The 19,700-nt window shown below is 46.9% G+C and overlaps 1 protein-coding gene across 1 annotated transcript; it reads right to left on the reverse strand.

Moving 5' to 3' along the window:
- Positions 1–178: 178 nt before the first annotated feature.
- LOC114847607 (bone morphogenetic protein receptor type-2-like) lies at positions 179–19,700 on the reverse strand. Its single transcript, XM_029137533.3, is given in 20 exon segments — positions 179–1,884; positions 2,107–3,003; positions 3,006–3,213; positions 3,292–3,411; positions 3,485–3,564; positions 5,510–5,606; positions 5,685–5,874; positions 5,973–6,109; positions 9,651–9,787; positions 10,031–10,178; positions 10,302–10,462; positions 10,698–10,812; positions 11,357–11,587; positions 13,276–13,367; positions 13,441–13,551; positions 13,805–14,014; positions 14,100–14,288; positions 14,699–14,867; positions 18,661–18,883; positions 19,686–19,700. Coding segments are annotated over 18 exon segments (3,528 nt in total). The 5' UTR covers positions 14,775–14,867; positions 18,661–18,883; positions 19,686–19,700; the 3' UTR covers positions 179–1,555.

Consider the following 19,700-nt stretch of genomic DNA (forward strand, 5'->3'; position numbering starts at 1 on the left):
CCATTTCCTGTTGATCAGGAAATAAGCTAAAAGTGGTTTGTCTGCTATTGAGCTGTTTCACCTGATTATTGCTTATGAACCAATACACAACATGTATGTATAATGTAAAATGTCCACTGACACAGTTTCATGCATGTACAAGTACAGTAGTACTGTGCACTCGATTCATGTACTACAATGAATGTAACGCAGGAACTTTATTTAATGATGACGATAAATTTATTTTACACACATTTCCAACCTGCTGGGATGAAATGTTGATTTATCATGTGCAGGACTGTACAACATGCTTTACATGACTGTGTTACAGTACACAGTAATGCTAACTGGTCCCATATGAAAGTACACAGAGTATTTGTACTGTCCTTCAATAATACACAAGGCAAAAGAACAGAGGTGCCAACAGAAACTAAAAACAGCAGTAAATAGTGAGGCTCAGGGTTTAAACTAGAAACAGGACTGATGTGATCTTATGACTTTGATTACTATGACTGAACGAGTTAAAGGGACAAGACAAAGAAAGCCTCAACATGAATTAATGTAAGTTTTTATCCTTTAGAATCTCTGGGATGACTTGTTCTTCAGCACTTTATGATCTTTATGTTCACATTAGCACAAGAACAGAGTTCATGTATTAGGCCTAAATAAACAAATGGAGATTCACACCTACTGGTTGCTCAATGGGTAGAGCATTGCTCTGGGAAACAATTCTAAGTGACAAGCAGTTTGTTCTGTGGTTACGCTAAATAAAGTGCTGTGGACTGAATGCAGAATCTAACAACCTATTAAAATGTGTTTTCCTGGTTCTTACAGCAAATGTTATTTATTTCTATTACACTTGGATTTGCTGTGGCACCAGTGGGCCTGGTCTAAAGACCATGGACTGAGCTACCCAACCAATGCGCAATGACCCTGGATGGACTCATGATTATGCATTAGTCAGGTGACTCCCCCTGCCAACATCAGTGTTGTTAAAATACCTGAGGAGGTTTACGTGGCCCAGATTTCACAGGTCTCAAGACTGATAGTTAAAAACTCCACAGTTTAAGTCAGTTGGAGGCAAACACACTGAACAGCAGGAGGCCAAAGACATAAACACAGTCAAGGAATGTCCTAAATAGAAACATGTCACTGTTACTGTTAAGTGCTTAAAAAATTCTTAGTACTGAACTGACTCAGTTAGAGAAGAAGCCTAAATGTTAATATTAAAGACAATCGGATGATTTCAGTCTCCAGGTACAGTACATGATGGTGACACCCACAACCACAGTGCCAGACAAAGCGGGTCACAATATTCAACTATGAACAGAGATTCTCAGATAAAACCACCTGCACAGTAGAACATAAATGTCTCTAACGTGGATGATGAACAGTAGAAACAGCTGTAGAATAAAAGACAAGAGATAATTCTGTTTGATACTACACAACCGAATTCAGGTTTGAGGTCAGCTGTAGACGTCTAGATACCAGATAAAGCCGAATGGGGAACAGCTTCCACGGTCTAATTTCTGACAAGTCCTCGTCTTTGGCAGGGAAGCAGTGAAGTCCAGCCTACTTAAAAGCAGGTCATCCTATCTGGCTCGGAGATTGTGGTCGCCGTAGCTCCTCCCGCAACTAAAAACACAGCCATACTAGATTTGGACTGGTTAATTCTACAGTTGCTTGAACCTTCTGCTCTGCTGGTTGCTTGAATACCAGAAGAGAACTGGCTCTGGCTGTTGCTACCACTGGTGTTGAAGTCAAAGTCTGAGTTGAGAGCTGGTTCTGTAGAAACAACCCAGGATGCCGGGCACCATTTTTTCAGGGTGTAAGGCGTCTTAACACGACGTTTAATTTTCTCTCCTGAAGCACTTAGACTGCCGTTATCAGAAAGAAACAAATCATCTGAGGAGGAGATATTACATATCATGTCAAGACATGGTGACATTTTAAATACTGAACTCCTTTGACTTGTCTTTTGCATCATATTGCATCTTGCTTAGCCTGAACAGTATTTTCAGGATACAGTTTCTTACTGTGCTGCTCTGGTTCTTGACTACAGCTATTCTGTGATAAGCAGTTGTACTGGGACACATTGATAGACAAATACTTTTAATCTCGACTAACCTGTAGGGATCCAGGATGAAGACAGGTCCAGGGAACAGGGACGCTCTGGCCTTCTTACTTTGACCTGCCTTTCAAGGGATGACTTCAGACTCCAAGCTCCAGAATCGGATGATGTGTTGGCTCTCAAATCCACACCTGCAGTTTCTGAGGCTGGAACTTCCAGAGGTGAAGTTTCTGAGTTTCCAACTGGAGCTTTTGTGTTTGATAGTGAATCAGCTACACCTGACATTACTGTGGCCGAAGGTTTCTGTATTAGGGTTAGGAGGTCCAACTTTATGGTTACAAAGCACGGTCCTGGTCGTTGTCCTTGTGAAGTTGGGGTTGAGTGAGGATCTGGATAATCATATTTCAGGACCTCAGAGTGGACCACAAGAGACTTTTTAGAAGCTAGTGTTGGTGCTTCAGTGTGACCTTTCTGGAGACATGTATCCGAAGCTTGTCCTACTGGACTAGAAAGCAGAAGTCTATTTTCCAGAGTTGTAAGTGCAGTTATAGCAGCCGATTCACTGATCTGCAGACCCAGTTTAGGACTGATCTTGTTACCCAGACTGACCTCTGAACCTCCAATGTTTTGGGGTTTTACTCCCAAGTCCTGGATCTTGATCTGTGAACCCATTTCTGTGCTGTTATTGTTGTTGTTGGAGTTTGAACCCAGTTTGCTTGGAGGATGAAGGGGTTCGCTCTCAGGAGGTGACTGTCCTCTTCTGAGCAGAGGTTCGTGTTCGTCAGGACTAAAGTTGAACAGATTTAGGCACGTCTCCTCTCCTTTGAACATCTCTCCATCCATCTTGTCCTCCTCCTCTTGCATCTGTGGCCCTGCTAATTTAGTTTGACCACCACTTATTACACCCTTTGTCACCAGGGTCGGGACGCCTTCATTGTAGACTACTGTTGTAGTACCTGTCTGTGGTTTGACTTCAGTTTGGCTAGCTTTAGTTGAGAGGATGCCAACATCGTTTCTGTGGTTTTGGGGGTGAGGTGGAGGGAGGTGGGCCTCTTGGGCAGGTTCTGCTGCTTTGGGAGGGCATGAATAGAGGTTGAAGGAGGTGCATATACACCTCCCACACCCCCAAGTTCACCTGGTGCAGTTGACACCAAGTCGTTGATCTGGAGGAACAAAAGCAGATCTTAGAAGATTCAAAGAAGCCAAGCTAGTAGGTCAGTCAAGAACCTCTGTGTTAATACCTCAGCATTCTGGAGCATCTGATGGTAGAGCAGGCTGACAGTCTGTGGCTCTGACCCAAACTGTTTCTGTGAATGCTCCATCAACTTTTCATCAGAACTTTTCCTCAGGTTCTTATCGATCTGCAGAGACAGATGTTGGCACAGTAAGGATGTGTTTTTTACAAAAGTTAGATAAACGTAATTAAGCAATTACCTCTTTGGGGTTGAGCTTGATGGACTCCAGGTCTTTCTCTGTTAACTGCAGGCAGACAGAAACACTAGGCCCAGCGCCACCTGTAGGACGGCACCAGCATTTACTTTACTTTTCTTTGATGATGGTGCCGCGTGTATGAGAGTAAGTCTCAGCAGCTCTGTCCCTTTCTGTACTTTTCTTTGCGTTTTCCAATGTTTATTTTAATTCTATATGTGTGCTGTGTTTTTCTTTCAACTCCATACAGAGCCGTGCAACTGTGGGCACAAAGTTCATTAGTTTGTTTTATTATTTTTGCCAACTTTTTGAGCCGGCTTCGGGGGACCTCTTAGGGTGTGTTTACACTTGGGACAAGCTGTTAGCTCTTAGCCAAGTTGAGTTTCTCCACACTAAAAGCCCAGAGATTCCAGCCGAGACACGAAATACCAGTGCAAACAACCACTGATGTTTTAAAGGTCCTAGAGTCTGACTTAAATGAATGAAATTATGAAGACAAGTTTGTATCCCAAGTTTGTGTTCGCTTTGTACAACTACTAAGTAATGACATCAAACAAAAGGAAGATGGACATTTTGAAATGCCCCATTCGTTCAAAGGTAATGGTCCACCATCACTACCAAACAACAAAAAACTAGCAACTATGGGTCTACAGCATCTTAAGAGAAAGTTGCAGCCAAACAAGTTGTATTATGACCATTACAAGGCATTTATGGAAGAAACAATCAGTAAAGGTGATGCTGAGCTCGCCACTCCTTAGTGGGAGTCCTTGAAGACGTTTAAGAAAGGAAGCTGTAGCGGTGACCTGTGACATTTAAAGAATGTTTCATCAATTCTATGTCACACCTGAACATCGTAACTTCCTTAGGTTTCTCTGGTGGAAGGAAGGGCAATTGGAAACAGAGCCGCATGAGTACAAAATGGCAGTACATCTTTTTGGCGCTGCCTCATCCCCTGGATTCGCTTTGGTCTTAAGTATCTGGCTCAGTAACACAAGAATGATCATCCTTCAAAGTCATCATTTATAGAAAATAACTTTTATGTGGATCTGGTGAGTGTGTCATCAGTTGAAGAAGCTAAGGAGCTAATTACTAAAGCTCAAGAGTTATACAGGAGTGCAGGTCTATGTCTGAATAAGTTTAGCTGAAACAAAAGTGAAGCTCTGTCCTGCATCTCCCCTACAGAGCGTGCAGCAACAACTGAGCCCCTAAGTATCTCTCCGGATGCAACACAAGAAGCTATGTACAGGAGCTATACAGGAGCTATGTCGCAGAGGTATTGGATGGGATGAGCCACTTCCTGTTAACTTGCACCCACGGTGGGAGAAGTGGAAAAATGGCTTCGGCGACGGAAGGAATTCGTCATACCTAGATGCTACCATCCTCATAACTTTGGTGAAATCATAAGCATGGAACTGCATCATTTCTCAGATGCCAGCAATGTGGCATATAACACATGCTCCTACCTCAAACTTCAGAACAACAAGAACAAAAGCCATTGTAGCCTTGTGATGGCTAAAGCAAGAGTTGCACCCACCAAGGTCAAAAGCATTCCCAGATTGGAGCTATCTGCTGCAGTTATTTCAGCAAAAGTGGGATTAATGTTGAGAACCGAACTGGAGATTAAAATTGACAGGGAATTCTTTTGGACTGACTCTCAAGTAGTATTGGCCTACATCAGTAACGAAGCACAAATATTCCATGTGTTTTTTGCTAATCGTGTACAACTCATTAGAGACCATACGGATCTAAAACAGTGGCATTACATAGATACAACACAGAATCCTCTAGAGGCCTCCATGTAGCAGACATCTCGTCTATGGGAAAGAGAGGTTCTCCTACCACCTAACCCACCAACTGATTTGCTTGTTGGTGATCCTGAAATTAAATCAGTTCAAGTGCTCTTGACACATGTTAGCATGTTAACAGGCTAAAAGTCCATCAAAAATTTGGGACTTTTTAGGTTTTACTGGTCTCAACTCTTAAAGTGCCCAGAGATTACAGTGAATTGGCTGTATAGAAATGAAAATTAACCGTTGTGTTCAGACTCTGAACCTCTGGTGCAGAGGATGGAAGCTGGTGTCATGGCCGTAGTTGCTGATATGCTGCTGTCTGATCTGGACAGGAGAGCCTAGGAAACAGGCAGAGAAACAGACAAACAAAGATGAGTAAACAGAATGCTTTACATTTCCACCTGGCAAAGATCTACCTGCGCTTGCTGCCGCTCATAGTTGATAGAGTTCTTCTTCTCAGGACCTTCAGGCCTGCTCGTGGTTGTCTTGACGACCAACGTTAGATGCTCCTCCCCTTGGAGATTTTTGACCATGTCCACCTGCAGGTCTTCAATGTGGGAGGAGGTCGACCCCGACTCAGTGGCCCATTGCCCATGGGGCAGACTCCTGAGATACGATCCAAACTTTTAGTGTGTTTGTGTGCGGTGCGTTTGTGTGTGCGTGTGTATGTGCGCGCGTGTGTGTGTGTGCTTGCGTGCATGTACCTGCGGTTGTGCACGGCCGTGTGTGTACTCAGCAATTTGAGTTCAGACAGTCTCTCCTCTGCACACTGAGCAGTGAGTCTAGCTTCAGCGTCCTGGTCCCAGCAGTCCTCCATTGTCTCCTTCAGGGAATACAATGCCTTAGTACATAAGGAACACAAGGTACATAAGGAACACGGGCCAAGATGCCGCCACGGACGGCTGCCTCTGTGTTTTGGTGCGCTCTACTTTGTCTTGTTTTATGTTTTAATTGCTCAGCAAGCGCTGGCCGAGGAGGTTCTGAAGATAGAACGGACAAACCCAGACAAACCCAGGACGATGACTAAGACTTTAATAAAGCCAACCTCTCATCTGAACTCCCCAAATACAAACAGTTCATCAAATGTCTGACCAGAGAGGGAAAGGTACTGGACCGCTGCTACACCACCATCAGCGGTGCTTATCCTGCCTTCCCCCGCGCTGCACTGGGCCTGTATAACCAGGCCCACCTCATGGTGCACCTGATTCCAGCCTACAGGCAGAAATTAAAGCTCTGGAAGTCGGTTGTGAGGACCTGTAAGAAGTGGACCAGCAAAGCTGTGGGGGAACTTCAGGAGTGTCTGAACTGCAACTGGGATGTTTTCAGGTCTGCCACCAACAGCAAGCAGAGCTTCTGTCTGGAAAAGGCTCAAGACCATCACAAGCTACAAGCCCAGAGCCCCCCACAGCCCCACCTGATCCACCCACACAGCTTCACACCTCAGCGTCCCCCTCACCTCTCTCCATCAAAGAGGGAGATGTAAACAAACTCGGCTGAACCCCTACAAATCTGCGGGCCCGGGCTCTGTCTCAAGCTCCACCCTGAAACACTGTGCCAACCAGCTGTCGCCAGTGTTCACAGACATTTTCAACACCTAACTGGAGACCTGTCATGTGCCAGTCTGCTTCAAATCCTCAGTCATCATCCCTGTCCCCAAAAAGGGGGGAATCACAGGACTCAATGACTACACGCCCGTGGACCTGACCTTTGTAGTTATGAAGTCCTTTGAGCGCCTCGTCCTCTCCTACCTCAAAGACATCACAGACCCCCTCCTGGACCCCCTGCAGTTCACCTACAGAGCCAACAGATTAGTAGACGATGCTGTAAACATGGCCCTCAACTTCATCCTCCAGAATCTGGACTCTCCAGGATCCTGTTTGTAGACTCCAGCTCTACCTTCAACACAATAGTTCAATCCCTGCTCCATTAAACTCTCCCAGCTGAATGTGCCTGACTCCACCTGCAGGTGGATCACAGATTTCCTCATGGACAGACAGCAGTATGTGAGGCTGGGGAAGCTTGTCTCTCATTCCCGGATCCCCCCAGGGATGTGTCTTTTCACCCCTGTTATTCTCCTTGTACACAAACAGCTGCACATCTGGACACCAGTCTGTCAAACTCCTGAAGTTTGCTGACGACACCACCCTCATCAGCCTCATCTCTGACAAAGATGAGTTCGTCTACAGAAGTGAGATCAGTCTGGTGTCATGGTGCAGCGCTAACAACCTGGAGCTCAATGTTCTGAAGACAGTGGAGATGACAGTGGACTTCAGGAAGGACCCAGCCCCCCTACCCCCCATTATTCTCTGTGACACCCTGGTGACCTCTGTGGAGTCCTTCCGCTTCCTGGAAGCCATCATCAGCCAGGATCTCAAGTGGGAGACAAACATCAGATCCATCACTAAGAAGGCTCAGCAGAGGATGTACTTCCTGAGGCAGTTGAAGATGTTTCGCCTCCCTGTAAAGATGTTGGTAAACTTCTACACTGCCATCATTGAATCCTTCCTCACATCCTCCATCACAGTCTGGTTCGCTGCGGCCACGGCCAGAGACCAGGCCAAGCTGCAGCGTGTCATCCACTCAGGTCACTGGCTGCCACCTCCCGTCTCTCCAGGAGCTGCACATCTCCAGGACCTGGAAACGGGGAGCCAGGATTGTAGCCGAACCCTCTCACCCAGGACATGGACACTTTCAGCCCCTCTCCTTTGGCAAGAGGCTCCGGTCCATCAGGACTAAGACCTCGCGCTTCAAAAACAGCTACTTCCCAACTGCAGTCAGTCTGTTCTGCCTCCAGCATTGTTCTGTTATTGTTTCTGTGTGGTAAAACTACGACACCTAGTGGTGTTTTGATGGAACCATCATGCTACAAGGTTGAAGAAACCAAACGGTCCTTGTAGGAGTACAAGATCGGGTGTGTCTACGGTCATTACTTGGCAACAGCGCAACAAGCTGTAAGTGGCTATAGGAGTGGTTTTGTGCAACGTGTTTGTCTGTCTGTAATAGTATGAGAGCGAGCTAATGAAATGCTACACGTCAGAGCCTTATGTCAGATATTAGCTTAAACGGTTACGGGTACCATATGTTATGGGAAAAATTGTCTCTTCCTTATTTCTATGTGTCTTCCTTACTTCTATGCAGTTATTATATGAGTTATGACTTATGTTCTGCAATTAAATCTTACGTTTTGTCTTACTGTATGCATTTGACATTTCACCTAGATTGTTCAATGGTTGTCTCTGCCTGATAGACTCTCAACTCTAGCTCCCAAACCCAAGGTCAGGGAGTTGTGTCTCTGTCTGTTGAGACTTGGTGCTCCTTTCTCACAGATAGTTGGACGTCAGCGATGCAGGTGTGAGAATGTAAATATCTTCACACACACTGCGACAGGGAGGAGATGGTGCATGTAATTTGATTGGGTTAGAAAGACATTCCACCCTAGTCGGACAGAGGAGCTAAAAGGCAGAAACAACTTGAGGATCGTGGGCTCTTTGCATCACACCTTCGTGGTGTGTGCACTGATCTCCCCAGCTGGTTTTTGGTTTGTTGATGTGCACGATCAACATCCATGCTTTTTATTTGCTTTCCCCATTATTTTTATTTTCTTTATTATTTCAATAAATCGCGCAAAAGGACAACTCTCTTATCTGCTTCTTTATGAAAATTTACGCCACACATACGAAACAAATGCTTAATTGTGTGTATTATGCTTTGTTACAGTTTTACAAGTTTGGTGGTATTCGACAGTAAACGCACAAAATGGAAATCTCGCCTCTTGAGTGGTTACTGAATGTCATCAGTGTTTAGCTCGCTGCATAAGCCAAGCACGAACGCTTGGCCGAGGGCAGAAAACAGTCTATTGAACAGCGCCGCAACTCCCCCCAGTTGACCCCCCCCAACCAAAGGAATATCGCTGACACTTAAAGGTCCCACCATCCCAGACCACTTCACTCCACTGTATATAGTATTTTTATAACTTTAATTTAATTTATCCTTAATTGCACTATTCAAGTACCATGTCATGCTGTATGTTGTACTGTCACCATGTCATGTTGTATGTTGTACTGTTACAATGTCATTTTGTATGTTTTATGTTGTACTGTTTGTACTTTTTTTATGCTGAGATGCACCACCTGCCAACACCAAGTCAAATTCCTCGTTCTGTAAAGTGTGCTCTACAGGACCTGACAATAAAGCTCTTCTGATAAGGAACACAAGGTACATAAGGAATATGAGGTACATATTGTAACAAACATGAGGTACATGAGGTCTTTAGACTGTCTGGTGGAGCCTTCTTCTCCCCGTATCGCATCAGTTTAGTGTGTGATTGTGCTGTGTTGTGACGTGTGACAGACCTGAAGAACATAAAACATCCACACACTGACCAGGCTGTTTTCCTTCCAGGCCTCAGGGAAACGGGGTCTCTGTTTCCCTCTAACCACCAGAATCTGCATCTCCTCAAAGCTCGGATGATTCCCAAGCTCAGCCTGAAATGCCAGCTGGTACTCGGGCACCACTGCACCTGAACACATGAAACGTGAATCAGAACAAATGCTCTCATACCAGGTTTCAGAACACAGTGTGGCAGTACCAGTCCATTTGTGTTTTGGCCATGAAACTTGCCATACTGACAACATGTGCAGAACACACAACACACAGGAAGTGTGACTGTCATTGAACACACTGACTGATGCATGAGTTCAAGGTGTCGCTGGTCTCCTTCACCGCTGCTGCACTGTGACAATGTAGGATCATGGCTTGATACCTGGGAACAGGTCGCAGCACCTCCTGAAGCTCTCCCAGTAGAGCAGACCCAGAGCGTAAACATCCACCTGCTTCAGTGCTGCCTCACAGTCCCTAAGATTCAGAGCTCCACCCAGAACCTCCGGAGCCATGTACCGCACTGTCCCCACCTGCAGGTACACACACCACTAGAGTCTGCTGTCTTTTTTCTGCATCATCATCATCATCATCATCATCATCATCATCATCATCATCATCATCATCATCATCATCATCATTCATCTTCACCTGACCTCAGATATGGCCATAGTGTCATTGTCTCCATGGCCACAGGGACAGTTTCCTGTCAGCTTCATGGACAGGCCAAAGTCAGCAAGGACACAGGACAGGTCCGCTCGGACTAGGACATTGCTACTGCTCACATCTCTGTGGGCCACTGCTGGTTTATACTGATCTGAGTGGGGAAAGAACCACAGATTTCACCAGAGGAACTATCACGTTGAATACATGATTAACTTATAATCTATGAGAAATAAGATCAGGTGTTTATTTATTATACTTCCAGAAAAACATCTTTCCTGACAGCTCAGAACTGTGTAACACAGCATTAAGTTCACTTTCTCATGTGTCATCAAACTGAGCGGAGATCAGCCCTAAGTCCTGAGGCTGAGTCTGTTACATAGACGGACCCCCTTTGTAGAGCTCCGTGTGGAGGAATGCCAGTCCCCTGGTCACGCCATGAATCATCCTGCAGCAGGTGCACCAGTCCACAGTGTGGAGAGACAGGTAGCGAGACAGACAGCCCTAAGGGGCACACAGGACAGTCAGAAGATGTGCACCAGAACTGGCTCTTTATGAATGCTCTGTGTAGTCGTGTATGTGGCTGACAACAGTAAACCGACATCAGTGTTTACAAACAGGAAGCCTGTAGATGACAGTCATTTACACGGGTTTGCGTACATTCGCGTTGGCTCAGAGTCAGTTTATGTTCAGATATTTAGTTGTGACAATGAAGTGGAGCCTTGGGAACATTCAGTACAACTGTGTGTTTGTTGGGCGTCTCCAGACAGGAAGCGCCATAGGCGCCGTCTGGCAGCACAAAACCCAGACTGGTGACAGACGGGTCACAGCTCAACCAAGCCAGAAAGGACAGCAAGCAGCCTTTTTAATTCTGTTCAACGTTGTTGTATGTTGTACCTTTTAATTGAAATATTATGAGTGTAATTAGTAAAACATCAATAAATCAGGATCATGTTAAAACTAGTTTCTAACTAGAGAACATCTGAGTCTCCTGGTATTTTTTCAGTCACCTCAGAACCACACCTTACAAGCCTAAAACTGGTCTTACGTGAGGGTAGTACTCCAGCAGGATCAGGAATTCTGAACGGCCATCGCCCACTGTCCTCTCATCAGCTGCCAGGAAGTGGGCCACGTTGTGGTGCTGCAGCAGCGGCAGGCAGTACACAGAACTCTCGGTCATGTAGTTCTGACGGTTGACCGAGCTATACAGCTTGACAGCCACGCAGCGCTCATTAAGGCAGCCACGGTACACTTTGCCATAACGACCTCGACCAATCAGCTGCCAGAGAGGAAGGGAAGGTTAGGGTTACACTCTCTGGGAGTCCTTCTGAGCTCACATCCTGGTCCTCTAATATACAGTTGTTGTGTGTTTAGCACAAATGAAACATTAAGGTGTTAACGGCTCTGGAAGACCTCCTGGCTGGTACCACTGTCTAAGACAATGCATGCTAGGGACCTCAGCAGCTTCAGACCAGTGGCCCCTTACGTCCCATCTGAAGAAGACACTGGAGAGATTGGTCCTGGGTCACCTCCGCGCTGTGGTGGGAACCTACCTAGACCCGCTGCAGTTTGCCTATTGACACGGCATACGAGTAGACGACGCCATCATCTTCCTGCTACATTGAGCTCAGCAGCACTGTGAGGATCATGTTCTCTGATTTCTCCAGTGCTTTTAACACTATCTAGCCGGTGCTTCTGCAACACAAACTGGAGGAGGCTGGTGTGGACTACCTCACAAACAGGCCTCAGTTTGTGAGAGCCAGGGACTGTGTGTCTGACACTCTGACCTGCAGTGAAGGGGGCCCCACAGGGGACTGTACTGGCCCCCTTCCTCTTCACCCTCTACACGTCAGACTTCAGACACAACACGGACAGCTGTGTTCTGCAGAAGTTCCCTGATGACTCTGTGAACATTGGAGTGATCACCGATGATGACGATACAGAGTACAGAGGAACTTTGTGGACTGGTGCCAGCGGAACCACCTACTGATTAATGCAGGGAAAACAAAGGAGAGGGTGGTGGATTTCCACCGACGGCAGCCTGCTGTCATCCCACCGATGCGCATCCAAGGGAGGGACATTGAGAGAGTGGATTCTTTTAAATACCTGGGTGTGCATCTGAACAATAAACTGGACTGGACTCATAACACGGATGCACTGTACAGGAAGGGTCAGAGCAGACTCTACCTGCTGAGGAGACTGCGGTCTTTTGGAGTGAGGGGGCCACTCTTGAAGACCTTCTATGACTCTGTGGTGGCATCAGCCATCCTGTACGCTGTGGTCTGCTGGGGCAGCAGCATCACAGTGAGGGACAGGAAGAGACTGGACAGGGTCATCAGAAAGTCCAGTAAAGTATGTATCTTCATCTTCACATTAAGAATTTAAACTGCTGCTGTTTGTGTTGACTTGGATCGATCTAATTTGAATGTTCTGTTCTCATTTGCTTTAATGCTGCAGCAACCAGACTTCTTTTGGCTCAGTTGGTAGAGTGTGGGCTTGGGAGTGCGGAAGGTCCCAGGTTCAAACCCACCAGAGCGCCAAGTGTGTCCTTGAGTAAGACACTTTGCACAAGCTCACCGGGCAGCTCACTGCTCCCCTCAGGGGATGGGCAATGGGCAATTGCATCTAATTGTATCTAACCCGCAATGGGTTAGATGTAAATGTATGTCACAGCCCAGACCTCCACCAGGCTCCACCAGTATGACGAAAGTCATACATTTACATCAAACCCGTAATGGGTTCGATGTAAATATATGACTTTAGTCAGTTTGACCAATGTGGGAAAATAAATCAAGTCAAGTGTAGCCTGGTGAAGGTCAGGGCTGTGACAGCAAAGTGATAACAGAGAACTAAAGTGACAACCAGCAATCGCTGGGTCCTCATCTGAGCAATGTATCAGCAGGTGGCCGTAGTCTGTATTTCTATTTGAAAACAAATGATGAGTAATGTCATTGCAGCCTCAGTTACCTCGAGCAGCTTGAGATGATCCAGGTCGACAGCGGATTCACAGTTCACTGTTTCCACCACATCCAGAGCAGAAAGACCAAGTTTCTTTTTTCCTAAACAACACAGTAGTTTCATCATCCAGTGAATGTTCAGTGTGTTTAGGTTGTGACTTTATTGTGTTTCTACCTCTGACCATCCTGTATCCCAGGAACAGCACCACAATGAGGACAGCTGCTATGGCAACAGTTACCAAGGCTATTAGTGCCATCACCTCCCGCCTCAGTGGCAGGTTAGGTTCTGTAGGATGATAATATCATTGTTAAATTAAATGACATCAGCACCCTGAGGGTCATGCAAAAGCTAAGTCTGACTCTCCAATAGAGGGTGTGAGGTCCAGACAGTAAAGGTAGTGAACTGGTCCTGAACTATTGGCTATGTCCAGCACAGAGACACGGACCAAAGAGACTGAAGGTCTTTTGTCACCTGAAACAGCACCTCCAGGGTCGTTATTGTACCAGACCAGTCCGAGGCTGGTGTTGGGCTGTCTCACCTGTCTGCTGCCCACCCGGGCCACTTTGTATCATCACTCTCTGGGCAGGGGTGTCTGCGGTGGGGGGGGGCTCTGTGAAGTTGGAGTTGCATAGGTCTCGGCTGCAACAGCAGAATCGGTAGCTGGCATTCTGGATCTGAGAGGGTGCTGCCGTTACCAGGCAATGGTCACCATGACATTCCTGCTGGTCACCGATGTGAGTCCAACAACCTGCAAAAGACAGGTCTAAGCCATAAGAGAAGCGTGGAAGCCAGAATGAAGGCTTGTACCCCCACCCTCAGAGGGTGTGTGTCACCTTGTTTCACCAGGTAGATTTCTCCGTCCCCTCTCTTCTCCCACAGGCCATAGCACCTAGAGCCACGGCTGCAGTGGACCGTCCCATTCAGTTGGACCACACCCCATAGTTTGCTGGCAGGCCCACTCTGAGGCTCCAGGCCCTGCAGGGGGTCGGTAAAGGCGCAGACTCGGCCCTCAGAATGCAGACCTGCACATAATCTGGTTCAGTTTTACTCTGCGTTAATGGGCACTAGATCAAACTATATCACATGTGTGTGACCACACTGAAGGGGTCTGAAGTTTTGTTGCTAATGGCTGTGTGAGCTGACACAGGTGAATGATGGGAAGTTTTATCTGTGTGCTAGCCATATCCAAAGGTTTAATCTAGTTTCATTCCTTTATTGCAACAAAAACAGGACCAGAACCAGCAGCAGTATCATCACTTCACAACAAGGTTTTCTTTCTTTAGTCTCTTTTATGAAGGGCACATTTTAACACATTTTATATGATGCTTTGATGTTAAGGCAACCTGGAATACCACCGCTATAAGGCTCACAGTTTCCCTCGGCTTCCAGCCATTGCGCTAAGTTAGGTCAACATGCTGATGCATTTACTGACCACTGGCAGCAGGTAGCAGCAACAGGAACCATACACCCACTGTCTGTGCAGGAACGGCTCCACCTGTAGCAGCCATGTTGGATCCACCTCACAGGTTCAAATCCCGTCACACAAACTCTGCAACACTGGCTGGCATCACTGATTCTGCTGAAGGAGCAGGCCACAGCATCTTGAGATTGAAAGGACAGAAAAATCACAAACTGTGTGTGTGTGTGTGTGTGTGTGTGTGTGTGTGTGTGTGTGTGTGTGTGTGTGTGTGTGTGTGTGTGTGTGTGTGTGTGTGTGTGTGTGTGTGTGTGTATGTATAGCTCGCTGGATAGCTCAATCGGTTAAGTCACCGGTTCGAATCCCCGTTAGGGCGAATAGGCATCCAGTGTGGGTCCTTGGGCAAGACCCTTCAAGCTACCGCCTACCTCATATCATGAGAGACACTGAACCACATGAGATACCGGCTCAGACGTCGCCCGGTCTAACAAGGTCTGCGTCAGGTGTTGGGGAACCAGTGGGCTACTGGAACAAGAAAGAAATGGCTGAGATGCGAGAACAAGGCTCTGTTGGAATGCTACTACTCAAGTAACCCTAGTCAGAGGGGCTACATGCAAAGAATGTGCGGTGAATGGGAAACCCACATTCAAGGCTGACGGCGAAGCAGCTAGTAGCTCAGTGTTCCACATCCACAAACGGCAACTGCTATCACAACTTGAGATTGACGAGATACAACACAAATACAAAAGCCAGGATGCCAGGTCAGAGGGGAGGTTTCACCATCTCCCCAACCGGAAATTGGGTACGAAGCCCCAATAAGCACAGATACGCTGAGCGAGGCAGCGACTGACCTGAAAGATAAGATCATGGCGAGATTGAACAGGCAACCCCGAACCCCACTACAACGGCTAAGTGAAGTACCATCAGAAAGACTCATGGAAGATGTGAATGCAGCATTGAGAGCGATCCCTACCACAACAATCACGGAAACCAATGAGCTGGTATACGCTTCCGCATCAGTGATCCCAGAGGTGCTTGGCTATAAGAGCAACCATGGGAGCCATGAGAAACAATACCCACCATGGAAACGAAGGTTGGAGGCAAAAATCAAGGCAGCTCGGAGGGAAGTGAGCCAAATGACAGAGGCCCAGAGAGGTGCAATGAAAAGACCGATGCCCAAGAGGTACAGCCAGATGCCCATACCTGAAGCACTCGAAACTGCCAAGCAAAGGCTACAAGCCTTGGCCAGCCGCCTAAAGAGATACACCAGAGACAACGAAGCCAGACGAATAAACCGGCTGTTCGCAACACAACCTGCGAAAGTGTACTCTCAATGGCAGGGTAATAACAGCAGAGAAGACCCACCAAGGCTGGAAACTGAACAGTACTGGAAAGGGATATGGGAAAGGGAGGTGTCACACAACAGTGATGCACAGTGGCTGGTGGATCTGAGGGAAGACCACAGTAACCTCCCTGAACAGAACCCAGTGACTATCACAGTGGCAGACATCCAACATAGAGTCTCAGGTATGAAAAACTGGACAGCACCCGGCCCTGACATGATCCACGCCTACTGGCTAAAGAAGCTCACTGCAATCCATGAGCGCCTGGCAGCACAAATGAACCAGCTGCTAAGGGATGGGACTCACCCTGAATGGCTAACCGAAGGGCGAACGATCCTGATAATGAAGGATCCCTCAAAGGGCACAGTCCCATCCAACTACCGGCCAATAACCTGTCTCTCCACAACATGGAAGCTCATGTCAGGCATCATCGCAGCTAAGATAAGTGGGCACATGGGTCAATACATGAGCGAAGCACAGAAGGGCATTGGTAAGGATACCAGAGGAGCCAAACACCAACTCCTGGTAGACAGAACAGTCGCCCAAGACTGCAGAATGCGACACACCAACCTGTGCACAGCCTGGATCGACTACAAGAAAGCCTATGACTCAATGCCACACACATGGATCACTGAATGCTTGGAGCTGTACAACATCAACAGAACTCTAAGGGCCTTCATTGCAAACTCGATGAGGTTGTGGAGAACCACCCTTGAAGCCAATGGGAAGCCACTTGCCCAAGTATCCATCAAATGTGGCATATACCAAGGAGATGCACTGTCCCCACTGCTGTTCTGCATAGGTCTGAACCCCCTCAGCCAAATAATAAACAAGACTGGCTACGGATACCGACTCCGGAACGGGGCCACCATAAGTCACCTCCTCTACATGGATGACATCAAGCTGTACGCCAAGAGTGAGCGAGACATCGACTCGCTGATCCACACCACCAGGATCTACAGCTCGGACATCGGGATGTCATTCGGACTCGAGAAATGTGGGAGGATGGTGACAAAGAGAGGCAAGGTAATCCACACAGAAGGGGTCTCACTCCCAGAAGGAACAATAGCAGACATTGAGGACAATTACAAGTACCTTGGAATACCACAGGCAAACGGCAACCTTGAACAGGCAACAAGGAATGCGGCAACAGCCAAATACCTCCAACGAGTCAGGCAAGTCCTAAGAAGCCAGCTCAATGGCAAGAACAAATCCCGGGCAATAAACAGCTACGCTCTGCCAGTGATCAGATACCCTGCAGGAATAATAAGGTGGCCAAAGGAAGAGATACAGACCACAGATGTTAAGACACGAAAGCTCCTCACCATGCACGGAGGGTTCCACCCCAAATCCAGCACCCTGAGACTGTACGCTAGCCGCAAGGAAGGAGGCCGAGGACTAGTAAGCGTGAGAGCCACTATCCAGGATGAAACATCCAAGATCCATAAGTACATCAAGGATAAGGCCCCGACAGATGACGTGCTGAGTGAATGTCTCAGGCAGTGGAGAACAGAGGATGAGATGCTGGAAGAGGGACCATCATGGGAGGACAAGCCCTTGCACGGGATGTACCACCGGAACATAACTGAAGTGGCTGATCTCAACAAATCCTACCAATGGCTTGAAAGGGCTGGGCTGAAGGACAGCACAGAGGCACTCATCCTGGCTGCACAGGAGCAGGCCCTGAGCACCAGAGCCATAGAGGCCCAGATCTACCACACCAGACAAGACCCAAGGTGTAGACTGTGCAAAGAGGCCCCTGAGACGGTCCAGCACATAACTGCAGGGTGTAAGATGCTGGCAGGCAAAGCATACATGGAACGCCATAACCAAGTGGCTGGCATAGTATACAGGAACATCTGTGCAGAGTATGGACTGGAGACCCCAAGGTCAAAGTGGGAAACACCTCCCAAGGTGGTAGAGAACGAGCGAGCCAAGATCCTGTGGGACTTCCAGATACAGACAGACAGAATGGTAATGGCGAACCAACCAGACATTGTGGTGGTGGACAAAGAGCAGAGGAAAGCCGTAGTGGTGGATGTGGCAATACCAAGCGATGGCAACATCAGGAAAAAGGAACATGAGAAACTAGAGAAATACCAAGGGCTCAGAGAAGAACTGGAGAAGGCTTGGAAGGTGAAGGCCACAGTGGTGCCTGTGGTGATCGGAGCACCGGGGGCAGTGACCCCCAAACTGGAGGAGTGGCTACAACAGATCCCTGGAAAAACATCCGACATCTCAGTCGAGAAAGGATACTGCGCAGAACCCTCAAGCTCCCTGGCCTCTGGTAGAGGACCCGAGCTTGGAAAGTGGATGAGACCACCCGTGGAGGGTGAGAATAGAGTGTGTATATATAATGCATTTTATACATTCACATTTATTAATACATAAATTACACACACACTACTACTGTGGTATTTGTATGTCGACTATAATACAATAATAATAATTCTGATTCACTAAAACTGATTCTGATACAATGCGTATTATCGCAGTACTACTTCTGCGTGTGCGCGCGCCACTCCCTGCTTCAGCTCTATACACGCTGCCGTTAAGCGCACCTGCACGCACGCAGACACACTCACTCACTCTCTCACTCACTCACACGCCCAGTTACCGTGTCCGGTGTCTTACCCGTGAGGAAGACTCCGGTCTTTGCAGGGGATGAAGGTTAGCCTTCTGTCTCCCTCTGCGTATATCTGGGGTTCCGTCTATTTTCGGGTCCGGCTATGTATCAGCTTATTTCAGCTCGGATCGAACCAGACTCTCCACTCCTAAACTGATCAAAATCCGGCTTTAGGTTCCAATCAGAAGATCCGCAGAGAAGAAGCTGCACTCTGCTTCGTAGTGGCCGCATCTAGACCGTCAAAATAAAGAGACCACAGCACACGGAACCTCCGGAGTGAGTTTACAAAATAAAACAAAAGACTCCTTGGTGAAATGAAAAAAAAGGAATGTATGAAAACACAATTGACCTGTATTCTAAAACTTGGCTTTGAAAAAAATTAGTTCCTCAAAGTAGTAGAATATTATTTCTTCACAGTACTACTTAGTACTTCATGGACTACTACCACAGCAAATATGAACTTATTTTACTGCATCATTACTAAGCTGTTCTACAGTAAACGGCCTTGATATCAATTCTTTCACAGTACTACTTAGTACTTCATACACCACTATCAAGGCTTTTTACTGTAAGAAACTTTAGTAGTAGTAGTAATAAAAGTTCATATTTGCTGCGGTAGTAGTCTATGAAGTACTAAGTAGTACTGTAAAGGAATAATGTTCTTCTACTTCGGCGGAACTCGTTTTATTCAAAGCCAAGTTTTAGAATAGAGGCCAATTGTGTTTTTATACATTTCATCAGTGAGTCTTTGCAAACATACACAGTAAATTCAATTGTTTATGATATTTTGGAGTTTACAGCATGTTTCTTTAGGACGTTAGCTCTAATATCATCTCCGTTTTCACTAAAATGAGTCTATTGGCTCTTCTTTACAAGCGCAACACTGTTACCGTAGATATCGCACGAATCGCGCACTTCAACTATAGCGACGGCTGATTTCATCGCGGAAAAGCTACAAGCGGCTCATTTGACCGCAGTCTTTTTTCCTAGTTACACATGTAAAGCCCCTTAAATAATATTTCACTGAATTTACGTTTCTGTGGATCTG

The sequence above is a fragment of the Betta splendens genome, chromosome 21, assembly GCF_900634795.4.
Source record: "Betta splendens chromosome 21, fBetSpl5.4, whole genome shotgun sequence".
NCBI classification, from domain to species: domain Eukaryota; kingdom Metazoa; phylum Chordata; class Actinopteri; order Anabantiformes; family Osphronemidae; genus Betta; species Betta splendens.